Source organism: Salmo salar, chromosome ssa14, assembly GCF_905237065.1.
Source record: "Salmo salar chromosome ssa14, Ssal_v3.1, whole genome shotgun sequence".
In the NCBI taxonomy this organism is placed as follows: domain Eukaryota; kingdom Metazoa; phylum Chordata; class Actinopteri; order Salmoniformes; family Salmonidae; genus Salmo; species Salmo salar.
The window spans coordinates 59,625,640-59,645,498 of record NC_059455.1 but is presented as its reverse complement, the minus strand read 5'-3'; the positions used below and the strand labels follow the sequence as shown (position 1 = coordinate 59,645,498).

Sequence of the window (19,859 nt, the reverse complement as noted above, 5' to 3'; positions counted from 1 at the left end):
TATGTGGACAACTACAAATACCTAGGTGTCTGGTTAGACTGTAAACTCTCCTTCCAGACTCACATTAAGCATCTCCAATCCAAAATTCCCAAATTATATTGTAATTACATTGCCACCATGGTCTATTTATTGCCTTACCTCCCTGATCTTACCTCATTTGCACACAATGTATATAGACTTTTTTTCTACTGTATTATTGACTGTATGTTTGTTTATTCCATGTGTAACTCTGTATTGTTGTATGTGTCGAACTGCTTTGCTTTATCTTGGCCAGGTCGCAGTTGTAAATGAGAACTTGTTCTCAACTAGCCTACCTGGTTAAATAAAGGTGAAAAAAAAAGACTACTGAACATCTAATCAAATGGCTACCCAGACTATTTGCATTGCCCTCCCCTCTTTTTATGCTGCTGATACTCTCTGTTATTATCTATGCAGAAGTCACTTTAATAACTCTACCTACATGTATATATTACCTTGACTAACCGGTGCCCCGCACATTGACTCTGTACCGGTACCCCCTGTATATAGCCTCGCTATTGTTCTTTTACTGCTGCTCTTAATTATTTGTTACTTTTCTTTCTTTCTTTTTTTTAAGGTATTTTTCTTAACTGTATTGTCGGTTAAGGGCTTGTAAGTAAGCATTTCACTGTAAGGTCTACACCTTTTGTATTCGGCGCATGTGACAAAAAAACATTTGATCTGGATGAGAATCCCTGGATTAACTATCTAATGTTAGCTAAATTAATGAAAAAATTGACTACATTTCCTAAAATTGAGAATTCTGTGAACTGTCTTGTGCAAGTTTTAAATTGACACAATACCTGTTAGTAAAGGTGTCAACTAGAGGTGACATGCAGGGATTTGTAGTCATGATGTCTACTTTGATGCTAAATCTGAAAGTGTATATAGAGCCGAATATATTGATAAAAGTCACCTTGACCGAGAGAGATTTACATGGTTATCAAAGCGTCACAGCAGGGTAAGCCTACACGAAACACAACCCTTATTTTAAGTGTTTCTAAAATTCTCTATAGGAAAAATGTGGAACTATTTCCCTGTTTGACTGCTAGGTTTTATGGGTATTATGACACCTCCACTGTGGAGCTCTATATGGCTGACTGTTGGCTTCAAAGCCTCTCATTGGCCAATACACAGCATCAGTAATCCAGTGTTTTATATACACAATTGGTCTGGACAGCAACACTGTAACCTCTGCTCTGTAACTGTAAATTATTGCAGCAGTCCAGCCAGGTTTGTCCACAAAGTGTCACACCATGGCATAATAATATCTCATACTCACTAAATATCATTGAAACATAAATGTATGCACAGTCACATCTACACAACCCATCATGACACTTAATTTCAAATCATTTATTAGATGTTTTTCTCTCTTGAAGCCAGCTTCTTCAACCACAATAGAAAAGAGAAAGAATAAAACAAAGTATCAAAATTGCACACATGGGAGCATAAATCAGATATACCATATATATATGATATTCTTCAGATAGATTCTTTCACATAAAAAAAGAGCACCTAAAATTGAGATTACAGCATCTAATGGAGCCGTGATAAAATTTGTGCCCTTATTTGGGATGTGGGTGATTCGTCACGAAACTAGGAGGGGAAAGAAATACCACGATTTGGGGGATTTTCACTTCATTTAATCCATAGAATGGTCCTTTTGGAGGAAGTATTGTTGACATATGTTTGACATTTTGTATCTAAAAGCTTAATTGAGAAATAATACAAGTTGGCATATTTATTACATTTTGGACTTACCCAGGCCTCCTTTAAGACTCCATAAAGAAAAACTTGGTGTCATATCACCCATGTGCTGTAGTCTCACATAATAACACCAGAGATACAAACATACCTTTTCCATTCAAAACTATACAGTCAAAGTACTATAGATACAGTACATAGACTACTTTTCATCCTACCACATTAATTCCACTAGGGGTTAAAAATAAAATATTGTAATGGTGATCATTCCATAATGTATCGTCAGGTTTTTCAAAAATGTGCATTAAGGCTAGCTGAAATCCATTTTGTGGTTCAAACAGAAACAGTCATTGAACAAAAGTGAATTGTCATGATGTTATGGATAGCCACGTTTTGCCAGAAACTACTGTGCCTTCAGAAAGTATTCACACCCCTTGACTTTTTCCACATTTTGTTGTGTTACAGCCTGAATTTAAAATTGAGATGTTGTGTCACTGGCCTACACAAAATACCCCATTAATGTAAAATTGGAATTATGTTTGTAATTATTTTTACAATTTAATAAAAAATAATAAGGCTGAAATGTCTTGAGTCAGTACATATATTCAAACCCTTTTTTATGCCTAACCTAAATAAGTTCAGGAGTACAAATGTGCATAATAAGTTGCATGTACTCACTCTGTGTGCAATAATAGTGTTTTAACATGATTTTTGAATGACTGCCTCATCTCTGTACCGCAAACATACAATTATATGAAAGATCCCTCAGTCGAGCAGTGAATTTCAAACACAGATTCAACCACAAAGACCAGGGAGGTTTTCCAATGTCTCACAAAGAGCACCTATTGGTAGATGGGTAAAAAAAATACAAATAAGACATTGAATATCCCTTTGAGCATGATGAAGTTATTATTTACACTTTGCATAGTGTATCAATACACCCCCAGTTACTACAAAGATACAGGTGTCCTTCCTAATTCAGGCGTCCTTCCTTCCTGAGAGAAAGGAAACTGCTCAGGGATTTCACCATGAGACCAATGCTGACTTTAAAACAGTTACAGAGTTGAATGGCTGTGATAGGAGAAAACTGAGAATGGATCAACAACATTGTAGTTACTCCACAATACTAACCTAAATGACAGAGTGAAAAGTTGCCTAGTTAAATAAAGGTTAAAAGAAGGAAGCCTATACAGAATAAAGATTTCACAAAACATGCATCGTGTTTGCAATTAGGCACAACACATCACTGAGTACCACTCTTCATATTTTCAAGCATGGTGGTGGCTGCATCATGTTATGGATATGGTTGTCATTGGCAAGGACTAAGGAGTTTTTTTTGAATAAAATTAATAGGCCTAAGCGCAACCAACATCCTGGAAGAAAACCTGGTTCAGTCTGCTTTCAAACAGACACTGGGAGACAAATTCACCTTTCAGCAGGACAATAAGGGAAGGGATATATCTAGTCAGTTGCACAACTGAATGCGTTCAACCGAAATGCGTCTTCTGCATTTAACCCAGTCCCTCTGAATCAATAACCTAAAACACAAGGCCAAATATACACTTGAGTTGCTTACCAAGACGACATTGAATGTTCCTGAGTGGCCTAGCTACAGTTTTGACTTAAATAGGGTTGAAAATCTATGGCAGGACTTGAAAATGGCTTTCTAGCAATGATTAACAACCAACTTTTCAGAGCTGGATGTATTGACTCAGGGGTGTGAATACCTGTGTAAATTAGATGTAAAAAAAATAAACCATGTTTTCACTTTGTCATTATGGGCTATTGTGTGTAAATGGGTGAGAAATAAAATATATTTAATCAATTTTGAATTCAGGCTTTAGCACAACAAAATGTGGAATAAGTCAAGGTGTATGAATACTTTCTGAAGACACTGTACATATAAGGGATGTTCACAAGACTTAAAATGTATCTTGGACTTGTGGATGACCTGATCTTTATATCATCTGTATGAGCAAATCCAGCAGGCACAGGGACCTGAGAATACGTCCAAAATGACATCCTAATCCCTTTATAGTGCACTACTTTATGGGCTCCGGTCAAAAGTAGTGCACTAGAGGGAATGCAGCCTGAATCGTTACAGTGCTGATGCAACGTTTATTTACAGTAGGGCCATTGTGTTGTTGAACTAAGCTAACTAAAACTAAACTGACCAGATGCTTTTACAATACTTTTGTAATCCACTAACTTGCATTGACATGTGATCATCACCCAACAGTACACACCTGATGGTAAAAATACAACACTTTTATATATTCAAACTTATAGGCTACAATATGTACTGTGTTTTCATATTTCCTTTGCACTTCTACTTTGAAATAGAGAAGTAAAATAAAAAGTCCAGTCAGGTTCCGCTACATGCGCCACCATTCAACTCATAAACTGCATAAAACCATATTTTAAAAAAATTCAAAACCAATAGTCCCTGACCCTAAGTAAAATAAAACATTGAACATCAAAAAAGATTACCAACATTAATTCTATAATTTTAAATAAACAAAATACAGGGAAACAAAAATCAAATATGAAACATCACTTGGGGTATTTGGCGAGCTGACGTCTACCGGTGACAAGACTCATCTGTAAAATTGAGCGATGAAGAGGAATCATGAGACACAATTCAGACACAGGTATGGAATGGACAACGACATTTCATGACTAACTGAGGGGTGTATTCACTAGGAACCAAACGGATGCAAATGGATGAAAACGGAGAGGGACTAACCTGAACTTGTCCAATAAGAAACGCTTGGTTTTGTTGCAAAACGTTTTCCATTGCAGAATGTTTTGCTACGGTTTGCACTAATGAATACACCCTGTGTATGCAGGCATTCAGCTAAATGGAAGGGAGTGACATATACTGACCTATTCTCAGCACTCTCAGGCCAGCCGCTGCTCCCACATTCCTGCTGCTCCCGGACACAAACACTCCTCTCTCCTCCTCCTCCTCTTCCTCCTGCACCTCATCCTCCTTCCCTTTCTCCTGACCTGGTATGGGGTAGGGGGTAAAGGCTATCATAGAGGCCTCTGATGGGTATTCAAAAACCTGCTCCAGCTGGGTCTCGTCGAAACACACCTTCACCTGGAGGGGGCGGACAAGACAGACACAGGAGAGAGGCTTAGTACAGTGCACCAAATGGAGACACACCCTTACAGACAGCCTGACCACATTGCAGTGTTACTTAATCAGGATGGACATGCTTCAAGAACAATTAATAACAAAAAATAACCTGTACTTTCCCAGTGTTGCCCTTATTTGGTATAAAGGGTGATGTGGAAGGCACCCATTAAAACGGCATGATTAAGTTGTACTGAGTCAGACCCTTCCTGACAAAAATGTATGTAACCTACAATTTGTTTACTTAGCACGGATATGAGAGATTATTTTGGTGTTAACAACATTTCTGCCTGCACCAAACAGTAGAAAAACCTGGCCCCAGTCTCGTACATTATATTATAGGTTGTTATAGTACATTATATTACAGGTTGGTGTAGTACATCTATACTGTAGTGCATTTATATTCACCACAAACTGTCTGACCATACACTCCTGATAATAACCTGGTGTGAGAGACGTTGGACGAATCAAGCTCAGGCCCAGAAGGTTAATCCCTGACTGAACTGATTAACCCAGGCTAACACAGCAGGGGAGAACATGAAGGAGAGACAGAGAACCAGAGAGAGAGGAAGAAAGGAAGCACACTGTGTCAATCACTAATCACCACAGTCACATCGGAACCTTTACAAATACTCATAAAAATGTCTTACACAGGATGTGGGGCAGCCACTGTCTATGAGAATGGTACCTTGGTCTAGTTTGAGAGAAAGAGATACTGTATGACAAAAGAGCCTTGGGATTGAGGAGGGGGGAGACAGAAGATCTGAACAAGGATGACGAGGAGAGCGTAAGTCACCCCCCTCTGTAAGATGATGCCGGTGCTCGGTGGAGCTGACGTCAAACAGTCTCAGCAATGTGAGCAACAGGTGGCCAGGAAGCACCAATAGGCTACGAAAGGGTTACAGCAGGACGACTATAGTAAAGGAGAGCTGTGCTTAACTGCTATGAGTATATTACAGGATTTGGTCCCGAACTGACACAAAGGAAACAATTTTTTTCTTCTTCTCATTACTCAGTGTGGACTGAGTGGGTAAGATTGATTCAGGTGAATAAAAAAATATATATATTTCACCTTTATATAACCAGGTAGGCTAGTTGAGAACAAGTTCTCATTTACAACTGCGACCTGGCCAAGATAAAGAAAAGCAGTTCGACACATACAACAACACAGAGTTACACATGGAATAAACAAACATACAGTCAATAATACAGTAGAAAAAGTCTATATACATTGTATATACAAATGAGGTAGGATAAGGGAGGTAAGGAAATAAATAGGCCATGGTGGCGAAATAATTACAAAATAGCAATTAAACACTGGAATGGTAGATGTGCAGAAGATGAATGTGCAAGTAGAGATACTGGGGTGCAAAGGAGCAAGATAAATAAATAAATACAGTATGGGGATGAGGTAGTTGGGTGTGCTATTTACAGATGGGCTATGTACAGGTACAGTGATCTGTGAGCTGCTCTGACAGCCGGTGCTTAAAGCTAGTGAGGGATATATGAGTCTCCAGCTTCAGAGATTTTTGCAGTTCGTTCCAGTCATTGGCAGCAGAGAACTGGAAGGAAAGGCAGCCAAAGGAAGAATTGGCTTTGGGGGTGACCAGTGAGATATACCTGCTGGATTGCGTGCTACGGGTGGGTGCTGCTATGGTGACCAGTGAGCTGAGATAAGGCAGGGCTTTACCTACCAGAGACTTGTAGATGACCTGGAGCCAGTGGGTTTGGCGGCGAGTATGAAGCGAGGGCCAGCCAACGAGAGCGTACAGGTCGCAGTGGGGGGTAGTATATGGGGGTTTGGTACATGGGGGTTTGGTACAAATACATCCAAACCAATTAGGTTTGGATGTATTTGAAAGATCGGTCAGAGTATCTGTCCATTCAGTTACAGCACTGATTATCATGAAGTGTAGTCATGATGAGGCACATCATTTTCCTATTCTCGGTTATAGTCCTGCGAAATCATGCAAAACAATCCCTTATTGACCTATTGTGTGCATAAAACAGAATGATACTTTATCACAATCCATATCCTACAGCATAGTTGTTTAATAAACAACACTGCATCATTTATTCTTTCAAACTCAAAATGTATTTTGGGCAGAGTGGGGTATGTCGAGCAATTTTTTACTTTCAACATCACTACATCAAGGGAAATGTAATATTCTTTAAAAAATATATACAGTTGAAGTCAGAAGTTTACATACACTTAGGTTGGAGTCATTAAAAATAGTTTTTCAACCACTCAACCACATATTTCTTGTTAACAAACTATAGTTTTGGCAAGTCGGTTAGAACATCTACTTTGTGCATGACACAGTCATTTTTCCAACAATTGTTTATAATTAACTGTATCACAATTCCAGTGGGTCAGAAGTTTACATACACTAAGTTGACTGTGCCTTTGAACAGCTTGGAAAATTCCAGAAAATTATGTCATGGCTTTAGAAGCTTCTGATAGGCTAATTGACATCATTTGAGTCAATTGAAAGTGTACCTGTGGATGTATTTCAAGGCGTACCTTCAAACTCAGTGCCTCTTTGCTTGACATCATGGGAAAATCAAAAGAAATAAGCCAAGTCCTCAGAAAAATAATTGTAGACCTCTACAAGTCTGGTTCATCCTTGGGAGCAATTTCCAAACGCCTGAAGGTACCACATTCATCTGTACAAACAATAGTACGCAAGTATTAACACCATAGGACCAGGCAGCCGTCATACCACTGAGGAAGGAGACACGTTCTGTCTCCTAGAGATGAACGTACTTTGGTGCAAAAAGTGCAAATCAATCCCAGAACAACAGCAAAGAACCTTGTGAAGATGCCGGAGAAAACAGGTACAAAAGTATCAATATCCACAGTAAAACGAGTCCTATGTCGACATAACCTGAAAGGCCGCTCAGCAAGGAAGAAGCCACAGCTCCAAAACTACCATAAAAAAGCCAGACTACGGTTTGCAACTGCACACGGGGACAAAGATCGGACTTTTTGGAGAAATGTCCTCTGGTCTGATGAAACTAAAATATAACTGTTTGGCCATAATGGCCATCGTTATATTTGGAGGAAAAAGGGGGAGGCTTGCAAGCCGAAGAATACCATCCCAACCGTGAAGCACGGGGGTGGTAGCATCATATTGTGGGGGTGCTTTTCTGCAGGAGGGACTGGTGCACTTCACAAAATAGATGGCTTCATGAGGAAGGAAAATGATGTGGATATATTGAAGCAACATCTCAGGACATCAGTCAGGAAGTTAAAGCTTGGTCGCAAATGGGTCTTCCAAATGGACAATGACCCCAAGCATACTTCCAAAGTTGTGGCAAAATGGCTTAAGGACAACAAGTCAAGCCCTGACCTCAATCCTATAGAAAATGTGTGGGCAGAACTGAAAAAGTGTGTGCGAGCAAAGAGGCCTAGAAACCTGACTCAGTTACACCAGCTCTGTCAGGAGGGATGGGCCAAAATTCACCCAACTTATTGTGGGAAGCTTATGGAAGGCTACCTGAAACGTTTGACCCAAGTTAAACAATTTAAAGGCAATGCTACCAAATACTAATTGGGTGTGTGTAAACTTCTGACCCACTGGGAATGTGATGAAAGAAATAAAAGCTGAAATAAAACATTTTCTCTACTATTATTCTGACATTTCACATTCTTAAAATAAAGTGGTGATTCTAACTGACCTAAGACAGGGAATTTATACTAGGATTAAATGTCAGAAATTGTGAAAAACTGTGTTTAAATGTATTTAGCTAAGGTGTATGTAAACTTCCGACTTGTATCTACATATAATTCAGGATGTTGCGTATCCCTGGAAATAATCAGAATTCATGTAAACATAATAGTTTTGAAAACATGGCTTGTCTAAAAAAAGTGGTCTCTTCGCACAACTTACCCTGGGTATGGACTGCAATTCGAATTGCATTCGATAAATTGCAATTGTGTTCGTTGTCTATAGTTTATGCCTGCCCATACCATAACCCCACAGCCACCATGGGGCACTCTGTTCACAACGTTGACATTAGCAAACCCCTCGCCAACACAACGCCATACACATGGTCTGAAGTTGGACGTACTGCCAAATTCTCTAAAATGACGTTGGAGGAGGCTTACGGTAGAGAAATTAACATTACATTTTCTGGCAACAGCTCTGGTGGACATTCCTGTAGTCAGTAGGCCAATTGCACACTCCCTCAAAACTTGAGACATCTGTGGCATTGTGTTGTGTGACAAAACTGTACATTTTTTACTGCCTTTTTATTGTCCCCAGCACAAGCTGCACCTGTGTAATGATCATGCTGTTTAATCAGCTTCTTGATATTCCACCCCCGTCAGGTTGATGGATTATCTTGGCAAAGGAGAATTGTTCACTAACAGGGATTTTTGAGGAATAAGCTTTTTGTGCATATGGAATATGTCTGGGATCTTTTATTTCAGCTCATGAAACATGGGACCAACACTTTACATGTTGCGTTTATTAATTTTTTTCAGTGTACTTATTTTACTATAAATGTGATCATACTTTACTATTTTTATTCACAAATGCGAGTGAAATGCTCGCACTATGTAGCCCTGACCACCCGCCAATGTGGCTGGTGAAATAGACATTTAACCCCCCTATATTTGCTATTTCTCTGTCTCTATCGTTCAGAGGAAGTGAGCAGGCCTGAAAGAGGAAATATCCAGTGATGGGTCCAAAATTTCACCCTTTTTTCTGTATAGTGCACTACTTTTGACCAGGGCCCATAGGGCGCTGGTGAAAAGTAGTGCACTATGTAAGGAATAGGATGCCATTTGGGACTCGGACATGCAGTGTCTCAGCTAGGGAGTCACAAAGTTGTTGAGTTTCCCCTCACTCCACTTCTCTTTAACCCCACCCTCCTGTTTCAGTGACAAATGAGAGACTGTTCCTCCTCAAACGCACCAAATTTGGGCCTGATGACAATTTTAAATTGGAAATGTGGTTACAGTAGGACAGTATCAATAGTCGATGTTGCGAAAACTATACAATAAACATGGTGAGAGCTTCCTCAACTTTAGTGCCATGGCTAAATTAACAAGTCAATCAATAATTCCTTAGCCTAGATTTCCAACAAGACTTGGCAGGATGACATTGGCAAATGCTGCTGTCATATGCCAAGTGGTCAACGTTGTCAAAAGTGTTTGCCAAAATTCCAATGCAGCAAAACAAACTCAGCAGAAACAGGAAAATACAAAGGAAGACTTGTCGGAAAGGCAACAAGGGCAGACTCATTGAAAGACAGGATCTGTCAGAGGAAGTAACCTGCAATGCAATGGTGTGACTCAGGCCAAGGATCTGTGTAGCATCTTGCATTATGTACAGAAAACAAGATGAAAAAAGAGGCAGATAGGCTAAATGCCTATACAATAGAAAAGTGTTTTATATTAAAAGTCATGCTGTCTGAGTAAAGTTTTAAAGGTTTAAGTATTTAACAATAGATATACACGGAGTATACCAAACATTAGGAACCACCCCTTTTGCCCTCAGAACAGCCTCAATTTGACGTGGCATGGACTCCACAAGGTGCCGAAAGCGTTCCACAGGGATGCTGGCCCAAGTTGAATCCAACGCTTCCCACAGTTCTGTCAAGTTGGCTGGACTTCGTTGGGTGATGGACCATTCTTGATACACACGGGAAACTGTTGAGCGTGAAAAACCCAGCAGCATTGCAGTTCTTGACAAAAAAACGGTGCGCCTGGTACCTACTACCATAACCTGTTCAAAGACACTTAACTATTTTGTATTTCCCATTCCCACTCTAAATGGCATGTCTCAATTGTCTCAAGGCTTAAAAATGGTTCTTTACCCTGTCTCTTACCTTTCATTTATACTGATTGAAGTGGATTTATCAAGTGACTTCAATAAGGAATCATAGCTTTCACCTGGATTCAACTGGTCAGTCTATGTCATGGAAAGAGCAGGTGTCCTTAATGTTTTGTATACTCAGTGTATACTGTATACCGTAATTGCTCTAAATATGCATATTCTTGTCTACCTCGCTATATAAACAGATTACACCAGACTCCTGCACCTCTCTGATTCAGAGGGGTTGGGTTAAATGCGGAAGACACATTTCAGTTGAAGACATTCAGCTGTACAACTGACTAGGTATCCCTCTTTACCTTTCCCTTTCTTCCCATTCTAGAGCTCCATTCGTGTGGGGAGACTGCCAGCCTGGTCTTTAGTTCTGCTCTGATGAGCCACTTTGTTATGGAGGTGTCCTAATTAAAGTACTCCAAAAGACTGCCTGTGTCTGAAATGGTGCCCTATTCCCTATGTAGTGCACTACTTTTGGCCAGGGCCCATGGGGGATAGGGTGCCATCGTAGGGGATAGGGAGCCATTTTGGAAGCAACCTCTCTCTAACAGGCTATTGCTCCAACTGTTTTCATTTCATTGCACAAAAGGATGATGCAATGGGGAGAGGGGAGGGGGGGCAATTCATCTATTGTAGGATAACTTGTCTTTCTAGATGAAACAGAAAGAAGTGACGATTAATTCACAACCCACATAGCTCCTCTCTGCAAAACCTCCAGTTAGACAGACAGAAAGAGATAGGGAGGAGGAGAGGTGGCTCTGTTATTGTGGTTTCCTCTCTACTTTTTCTGCCCTCAAGTGTTACATGAAGGCTCATTTGAAATGAACTGGTAACACTATACATTACAGTTACCCTAACAAATGATTTATACAGGGTTTATAATTAGTTTATTACTAAACGAGACCACAGCCACCGCTACCAGTAGGCTACTTTACACCTGAGAATCATGATGTCGTGCTTGATAAGGCTTTAACAGGCTTAGCTCAGTTGATGTGTTCTAACTCAGTGCAATCAAACGGGATGTTCTAATGCTAGCGAAAGGGGATTCTAAATGATGGGGGGGGGGGGGCATTCTGGGGACTGGAGGTTCAAATGGAGGCAGGCAGGGAAGAGGTTTTCTGATAGTCACAGTACGAGTTGGCACTCCAAACACTATCATCAATCTTGTCCCATAACATATTGACAGTCTATTGAAGCCATTTTCTGCAGCAAAAAAAAATATATTGTTTTGTTTGTTGGTCTTTATTAAACCCAACCTTAGGGGAGGGGATCCATGATCATCACTACAAGAGGCCTTTCTAGGGAGTTTTTCTTAGCCTCTGTGCTTCTACACCTGCATTGCTTGCTGTTTGGGGTTTTAGGCTGGGTTTCTGTACAGCACTTTGTGACATCAGCTGAAGTAAGATGTAATTTATAAATAAATTTGATTTGATACCATCATCAATACAATTTGCAGGCATATCACCCCACTACACTCACCCCTTTGGGAGTCCCTTTGGGAGTCTTGACCAGGCAAGACTTTTCCAGGTTCTGATATCCGCCGATCACTTCGATCTCCTCCGTAGTGGGGTATCTCTTCTTGCCTCTCTCTACTACCTCGGTTAGGACAGGCATCTGGGCCTTGGTAGACGTCTTGACCGGGGGTCCTGAGGATACTGAAACCGATTCCACGGCTGCCCCTCCAACAGGCTTCCTGGGGGTGATGGTGATGGTGGTGCCCCTCTTGACCTGCTGGCCTCCAGAGACTGTTCTGATGGTGAAATGGGTCGGAGAAGGGGAAGGGGAGGGAGAGACGGAGGGGGACTGGGGTGGGGAGGGTGAGCATGGGGAGGATGATGTGGTGGGTGGGACTCCCTGGTCTGGGTGTAATGAGTTCTCAGTAGAGGGGGTCAGGAGAGATCTGGAGTTGATGGTAATGGATCGGGGCTGATTGGGTTGAGGAGGCCTTTCAGAGTGCAGTTGCGGATTAGACCGAGATTTTCTGGGATTTAGGGGTGTTTGCTGGTCCTTTTGCCTCGGATGCATCTGTTGAGGTTCCTTATTAGGCTGGTTGTGTGATATCCTTGTGCTTTGCTGAGCTTCAGACTCTTTAGCTTTCAAATTCGTGTTTTTACTAAAAGTCGACTGTGCTGCGTTGTCGTCGTGTGATTGTCTCTGTACTTCCTGTTGTTCTCGCAACTGAAGCTGTTCCACCTGACGCTGTATAATCTGAAGTCCGGAATTCTCTTCACAAGAGGCCTTATTCCCAGATGCCCCACCACCACCCTGTGCCAGCCTCCCAACTGATCTCTCCAGACTGCTTGGCTCCTGTTGTTCTGCTGATATCTGGGACTGTACCTTGGGTGTGTGTGAAGGGATGGGCCTATCCACGGTCCTCTCACTCATGCACACCGCCGTCCTGGGCCCCACTGTTTTCAAGCTATAGATCCGGCTCATCTCAGCAAGAGAGGGGGAGAAAGAGTCTGAGGGTGAAGGAGAGCGTGAAGGAGACAGATAATGCAACCTGTCCTCTTCCTCCGAGAGTTTATCCTCTCCTACTTCTCCTCCTCTGCCTCTGCTGTCCTGTTTTCTCTGCCGACCCTTGTCACACCGTAACTCATCTACTACATGTTTTATTGGATCTTCCTCTCTCTCGATCGTGTGATCGGTTTCTTCCTCTCCTTTGACAGATTGCGAGAATGAGAGAGGAACAGGAAGCTCAGGGTCGGCTTTCAACACGCTCACTTCCTGTGTGACGTAAAACTGAGTGGATGTTGTCTGCGATGCAGAGCCTTCCTGTCTCTGTCTCTCTCGCCCCATTTCGTTCCCCCTCTCTCCTTCATCACACCTATCTGAACTTGAAGCTCTTCTTACCCTTCTAGCCCCAGCCTTTTTCATTCCCTCAGTCGCATCTCCATCATCCCCCGTTGCTTCCGCTCCGTCCATGTTCCTCAGCCTCTCCTTCTCCCTCTGCCGGATTTTCTCTCGCAGGGATTCGATACGAGACAAAGGCTTGCCGATCCTCCAACTATCCCTCCTCTCCACACCTTTCCCTCCCTCTCCTTCGCAGCTCTGGTCGTCTTCGCTTTGGAGGCTTGGCCTTTTGTTCTCTAATGCCTCCCCCACACCGTAGAACACTGTCCTGGGTATGTGCATCTCAAGTGGTGTTGGAGGGATTCCAACTGAGGAAACGTGCTTTGGAGACTTGGGAGACTTAGGGGTCACTTCCTGAACGGACATTTCGGGGTAGACATGACTGTGCACGTGTGTGCCAGGTGAGTGTGCGCTCTCCTTGCTTACCTCACTTGGCACCCTGTAAGCTTTGCTCCCTCTCACATTCTTTGTGTCCTCCCTCATCACACATTTGCTATCCTGAGTTAATGTTTGGGTCCTTTTGTAATTGTCAAGTTCATTGGCTGTCTCTCCGACTCTCCCTATCTTATTGATAAGATCCCCTGTGTGCTGTGATAGTGCTGACTGGGTTGAATGGTGCCCCGGCACTCCTTGACTACTATGCCAATCTGTTCCTCTATGCGCCACAGCGCTGAGCAAGGTCGGTGAACACTCTGTAAATGCTGAGACATGTCTGTAATGGCTTTCGACAGACTGAGGAGGACTGGCTCTGTCTACAGAGAGGGTGATCACACAGTTTTGCTGAGTTGTTTCAACTGACATTATGCAGTCCCTTACTTCTGACATCCTCTTGACATCCCTTGCGTCTGATCCTCTTCTAAAGTCTGACCCCCTTCTGTCCCTCACTAGAGGTTCTGCCTGTCTTCCAACCACCACCTCTCTCTCTGTGCTCCTCGCCCTCTCCATCCCTCTCTCTCTTTCTTCTGTCATTTGCTTTACCTCTCTTTCCACTGCTCTCTCTCGCCCATCGTGTTTGATAGGCACTCTTCGCGCAAATGATGCCTCTGTGTTTTTAACTGCGGCCCTTGTAAACCCTGCCTCCTCATACATATTCTGTGTTAGTTCCTCTGTCCCCTTGTTACTATATTCTAATTCCACTCCTGATACAATCTCGACCCCATGGTCAGTCTCTTTCTCTGTGTTACTTTCCAAAGCAGGCTGTCTCTCAGGCTGCCCCTCTTCCTCCCTGTCTGTTTTTATGAATCCCTCTCTATGCTTCCCCACCCGCTCTTTATCTGAAAGCCGGGTCCAGCCCCCCTGCTTGCCTCCCCTCTCTGACCATTCCCCCCCCACTACATCTCCCCTAGGTGCCACCCTCCTGTCTGAACATGTCCTCTCCACCACCTTCCTATCATGGTTCCCCTCATCCTGCATGCCATTCTCCTTTGTGCTTATCACCTGGTCAGAGAAGCTGAATGACCGCTTGTTCACACCCCTGAATCCTGCACGTTTCTCCTCCCCTCTCCTGTCTCCATCATCGTCCTCGTCCAGACCAAAATGTTCTCTGTCCCTACCAGGCCGGCTGAAACAATCTGAGCTTTTAGACCGGGACGGGGGCTTTGGATGTTCCCTGAATTTCTTTGTATGTTCCCCAAATTTACTCAGCAGCTCACTCACCCTAACTCTTCTCTCATTGTGGATTCTTTCATCTGTGTCACCACATCTCCTATCCTCTTGTTCTGAAGCTGCTTGTGTTCGTGGTCGGTCTTTCTCCCTCAAGTTCTCCCTCTCTTTATCTTTCATCATCAACCATGCCACATCTCTCTCCAGCCCCCTCTCACAGTCCTTTCTTCCATCTTTATTGCACTTTGCTTCTCTCTCTCCCTTCTCTTTGCCATCTCCTTCCCTGCCTGTCGCTTTTAGGCCTCCACTCCTGCAGTCCTCAGTGCCAGCTAAGGGTTTAATGATCAATACCTCTGATGCTCGGATCTCCGTGACACTCCCTCCACCAGATATAAACTCCTTGAGGTCCATCTTTACATCTTTATTTTCCTGCTCCTCTTCCATCACCTCCCTCTCCCACTCTCTCCTTCTGCCCCTCCTTTCATCACTTCCCTTTCTGTCCTGTTCAATAATGATGATGTTGTCTGCTCTGATGGTACGAAGGCCTGGGACGAGTGGATGGGGGTACTTGGGGCTTGGAGGATCTGAGTCTCCCTCCTCCCTCTCCTCCTCCTTTCTCCCTCTCAGGCATTCCCTTTCCCTGTCTCTCACAGTATCCCGGCTCGTCTCTCTTCCGGCACTTCTGTCCCTTTCTTTGCCCCCACTTCGTTCCCTGTATCGCTGTAGTTTTAATTCTGTATCTCTTCCCCTCCCAGACTCCCCATCATGACCTTTGACATGGCCTCTTTCCTTCTCTTTTTCCCTCTCTCTCCCTACTTCTATTTCCTGCTCATTCCCTTTCTCGTGGCCCATCTCCCCAGCCCTCTCTTCTTCTCTTCCCCTTCTCAATCCGCCATGCGTGCGAATGAATGGATTTTGTTGGACAGGGGTGATGGTCTCCCTTAACACCCGACTCTGCGGTTTAGACTCTTCATCCAGCCAAGGCCCTGTGACATCTGGTCTGAGTGGTGATTCACTTCCCAGCTGCACCAGTGTAGCGCTGTCTGGGTCACTCACAGCATCAGAAGGGGACCTGCCCTCCTTGACTTGGAGGGGGCCCTCTCTTTCCTTGTCCCCGAAACTCTCCTGTTTCATTCTTCTCCTCTGGATGATCCCTCGCTTCCAAACAGGCATGCTGGCGAGTTTGGCCTCCTCCTCTTTTTCCCTCTTCTCTCGCTCCTCCTCCTCCCTCCTCTTTCGCTCCAGCAGGAGTTGTTTCCATTCCGGTAAAGAGGAGACAGCCATAACAGAGAAGAGCTTTTGCTTTTGGCAAGATTCCTAATCTTCCTCTCGTTTGATGCTCTGGAAACAGGTCTGTCAAAAAGGACACAGCAAGATGTTCATAAAAAATATAATAACCATATGTTGTGATTTAATTTGTATAGCATATTCCTTGTGACTCACTTTGCTTTCAAATCCGAATAGATATTTGTATTGAAATATAGCTTACTAACAGGTCTACTTTGTATATTTCTATGACATCATGTATAGAGGCTATGTAACTCAACCACATAGCCTATTTACTGGTTTACATTTTACACAGGCTTCATCCTCCCCTCATGGTTACTTTCCCTAATCATAAAAAGTTAACATACCATCGACGCATAGTTATTATGGAGAGATATTCAGTGCCAACAGAAATTGTATGTGAATTCCATAATTTTGCACAAATTGAATCATTTAATTAAACAGGGAATGGAACGGCTGTCCTTAGAAGGGCCATGACAGGGCTATTCAACTATATTATTATGTGGGCCAAATTGATCATAAAGGAAAACAGAAGGCATGTCCATGTTCCAGAGAGTCTTAGCTTTCAGGAATGGGGTTAAAATGCTAGAGTTTAAATTATTGTTAATCTAACTGCACTGTCCAATTTACAGTAGCTATTACAGTGAAATAATAACATGCACATTTGAGCAGTCTTGATACAACATTTGAACCGATATGCAATGGTTCATTGGATCAGTCTAAAACGTGTAACATACACTGCTGCCGTCTCGTGTGCAAAGTCTAAATTGAGCCTGGGCTGGAATAATACATTATGGCCTTTCTCTTGCATTTCAAAGATGATGGCACAAAAAACAATCATGTTTTTTCTTTGTATTATATTTTACCAGACCTAATATGTTATATTCTCCTACATTCATTTCACATTTCCACAAACTTCAAAGTGTTTCATTTCAAATGATTTCAAGAATATGCATATCCTTGCTTCAGGTCCTGAGTTACAGGCAGTTAGATTTGGGTATGTCATTTTAGGCGAAAATTGAAAAAAAAGGTCAGATCCTTAACAGTTTTTTAACATGCACACTATGCACGTTTGCACTCCAAACGTTCCCCACAATTTCGCACTCCTTGTTTTAAGCTGGGTGCAAAGGATGTTAAAAAATCGTCCTCCAAACTTACCAAATCCTTGGTATTCCGCAGTAATGCTTTATATCCCCCTCTGTGTCGGTTTGAGAGTTTTCATCTTCTGAATGAAGAGCGACTGTGTACCTCCGGTCGTGCGTAATGCGCTCGAGGTACTACCTCGAAGATTATTCTGTATCTAAAGCTTCGGTTCGGTAGCTTCCGATGTTGTTGATTAATCGATGTCAAAAAGTCAGGATTAATAATGTTTATATAGCTCCGCTATTTAAAGATGACATCGGAGTGAATCAGAGCATATACACTTAAAACACCTCCATTGGTAGTAAATATTCCCCGGCTGCAGTGCTGTCCGACAACTGTAATCCGCTAATTACATTAAATTCCGTCAGAGGAGTAAGTGGCACACACCATATTGGCCGACCTAAGAAAAGGCGTTTAAAGAAGACTCCCGTCTGCCGGTCACCCACCCCTCATCCCTACGTCCCACTAATTGGAAGAGAGAGAGAGAGAGAGAGAGAGAGAGAGAGAGAGAGAGAGAGAGAGAGAAATAAGGAGAGAAGGGGATCACCGCAGTCAGACCGTGATGCTGACAGTCAGGGTTGAGGTGATGAGAGTTACCCGATGTGATGTGAAAAGCTTCAACACGTCGTCCCGGGTGGAATTAATCATAAATTCTGGATAACATCAAAGTGGCGTACACTAGGATACATGCTCAGGAAATCAATCAGTCTGTTATGTAACCTAATCTGCAGGCTCAGCTACAGTAGTTAGCCCAGATCAGACAGTTGAGGAATCATGCATAAGAGAATAGCCTAGACTACATCAATGGTAAGAGCCTAAATTAAAGTTAAATTAACACAAAAAAGTAAATGTACAACGCCCCCGCACATTGACTCTGTACCGGTACCCACTGTATATTGCCTCGCTATAGTTATGTTACTGCTGGATTTTAATTATTTGTTACTTTATTTCTTATTTTGGGGGGGATTTTTCTTAACTGCATTGTTTGTTAAGGGATTGTAAGTAAGCATTTCACTGTAAGGTCTACACCTGTTGTATTCGGCGCATGTGACAAATGACATTTGATTTGATTTGAAATGTATTACTGCTTGCATTTATTGACATTTTGTTGTAGTTGCTTATCATTTGTTCCAGTGCAAGATCTTAAATGTATCCATGTTTGTTTTGTTATTGCAATTCAATCTATATAAAATAACGAAACAATGAATAACTTATCCTTTCGATCATCCATGTACACAATACAATGAATCCCCTGGAATGAATTCAGCTATTCAAGTCCTCTTACATTGGTTTACTGCAGCAATTACTGCAACACAAAGGATATATCAAGGGCACGGCGCAATAAAACAAGGATGATGGAGAGAAAAGGATAAGACAAATACATTCAAAATGTGACAGAATGTGTGTGTGTGGGGGGGGGGGACACATAGCAAAAGAATTGGACAAAAACAACAAAACGAAAGACAACAGCAGAATGCAGCACTGACAATCAAATTCGCACACACAAATACCGTGTGGAACAGCAGTTGGCACTTGTTGGTGGAATGTAAAATGTCACATTATGTTCATAGGCGATATAAAATATACTCTTGGATAAATAAATGTAAAAAAAAAAAATGTGTAATTACACTCGCAAATACATTGATGTTAAAAGCTATATTTACAGATGTTCTGAATCTGATCATTTTCTAAAATCAACACAGTGTTACCCCTACCAAGTGAAGTTCACAAACAACTGCAATATCTACTTTAGTCAATTGCTGTATGCAGACACAGAAACTTCCCATCCAACCCCATTAATGTATGTGTAGTAATAGAGTTCGCCAGCTTGTAGTCCTAAAAACCGGACTTGAGTTACCTCTTGTTCGTTCAGCATTCCTATGGGGTAAATAATGGGGAAAGAATGGGGTTTTGGGATAAACGTCGAAAATAGGGCCAGGGTAACACAGGCCTAGGAGATCGTATACGTTTTGTTCTATGAGATAATCAGGGTTGGGGTCAATGCTATTGAAATTCCAGTCAAATCAGGAAGTACAATGAAATTCAAACTCTTCCAATGCTTTTCAATGAGGAACATTTGTAATTGGAATTTAGGCTTCATGTGCTTTTTATGCTTGTCTTGAGTACATAAAGGCTTAAACAATTCACAAAAGGTGACATTAGCTGATAAATGATCTCACAGTACAAAACATATAATATCTCCTAAGCCTGCGTTTAGACAAAAACCACATTCATTTCCTCATATGCTTTGACCAACAAGCCATGACTTTAAT

At 42.2% G+C, this 19,859-nt stretch overlaps 1 protein-coding gene across 1 annotated transcript; it reads right to left on the bottom strand.

The window, feature by feature from the left end:
* Positions 1–1,359: 1,359 nt before the first annotated feature.
* Positions 1,360–14,816, bottom strand: LOC106570069 (phostensin-like). The gene is made up of 3 exons (XM_014142022.2): positions 12,181–14,816; positions 4,612–4,828; positions 1,360–4,326 (listed from the first exon to the last, which is right to left on the bottom strand). The coding sequence occupies exons 1-3, from the start codon at positions 14,641–14,643 to the stop codon at positions 4,307–4,309; spliced, it is 2,700 nt and encodes an 899-aa protein (XP_013997497.2). The 5' UTR covers positions 14,644–14,816; the 3' UTR covers positions 1,360–4,306.
* Positions 14,817–19,859: the final 5,043 nt, after the last annotated feature.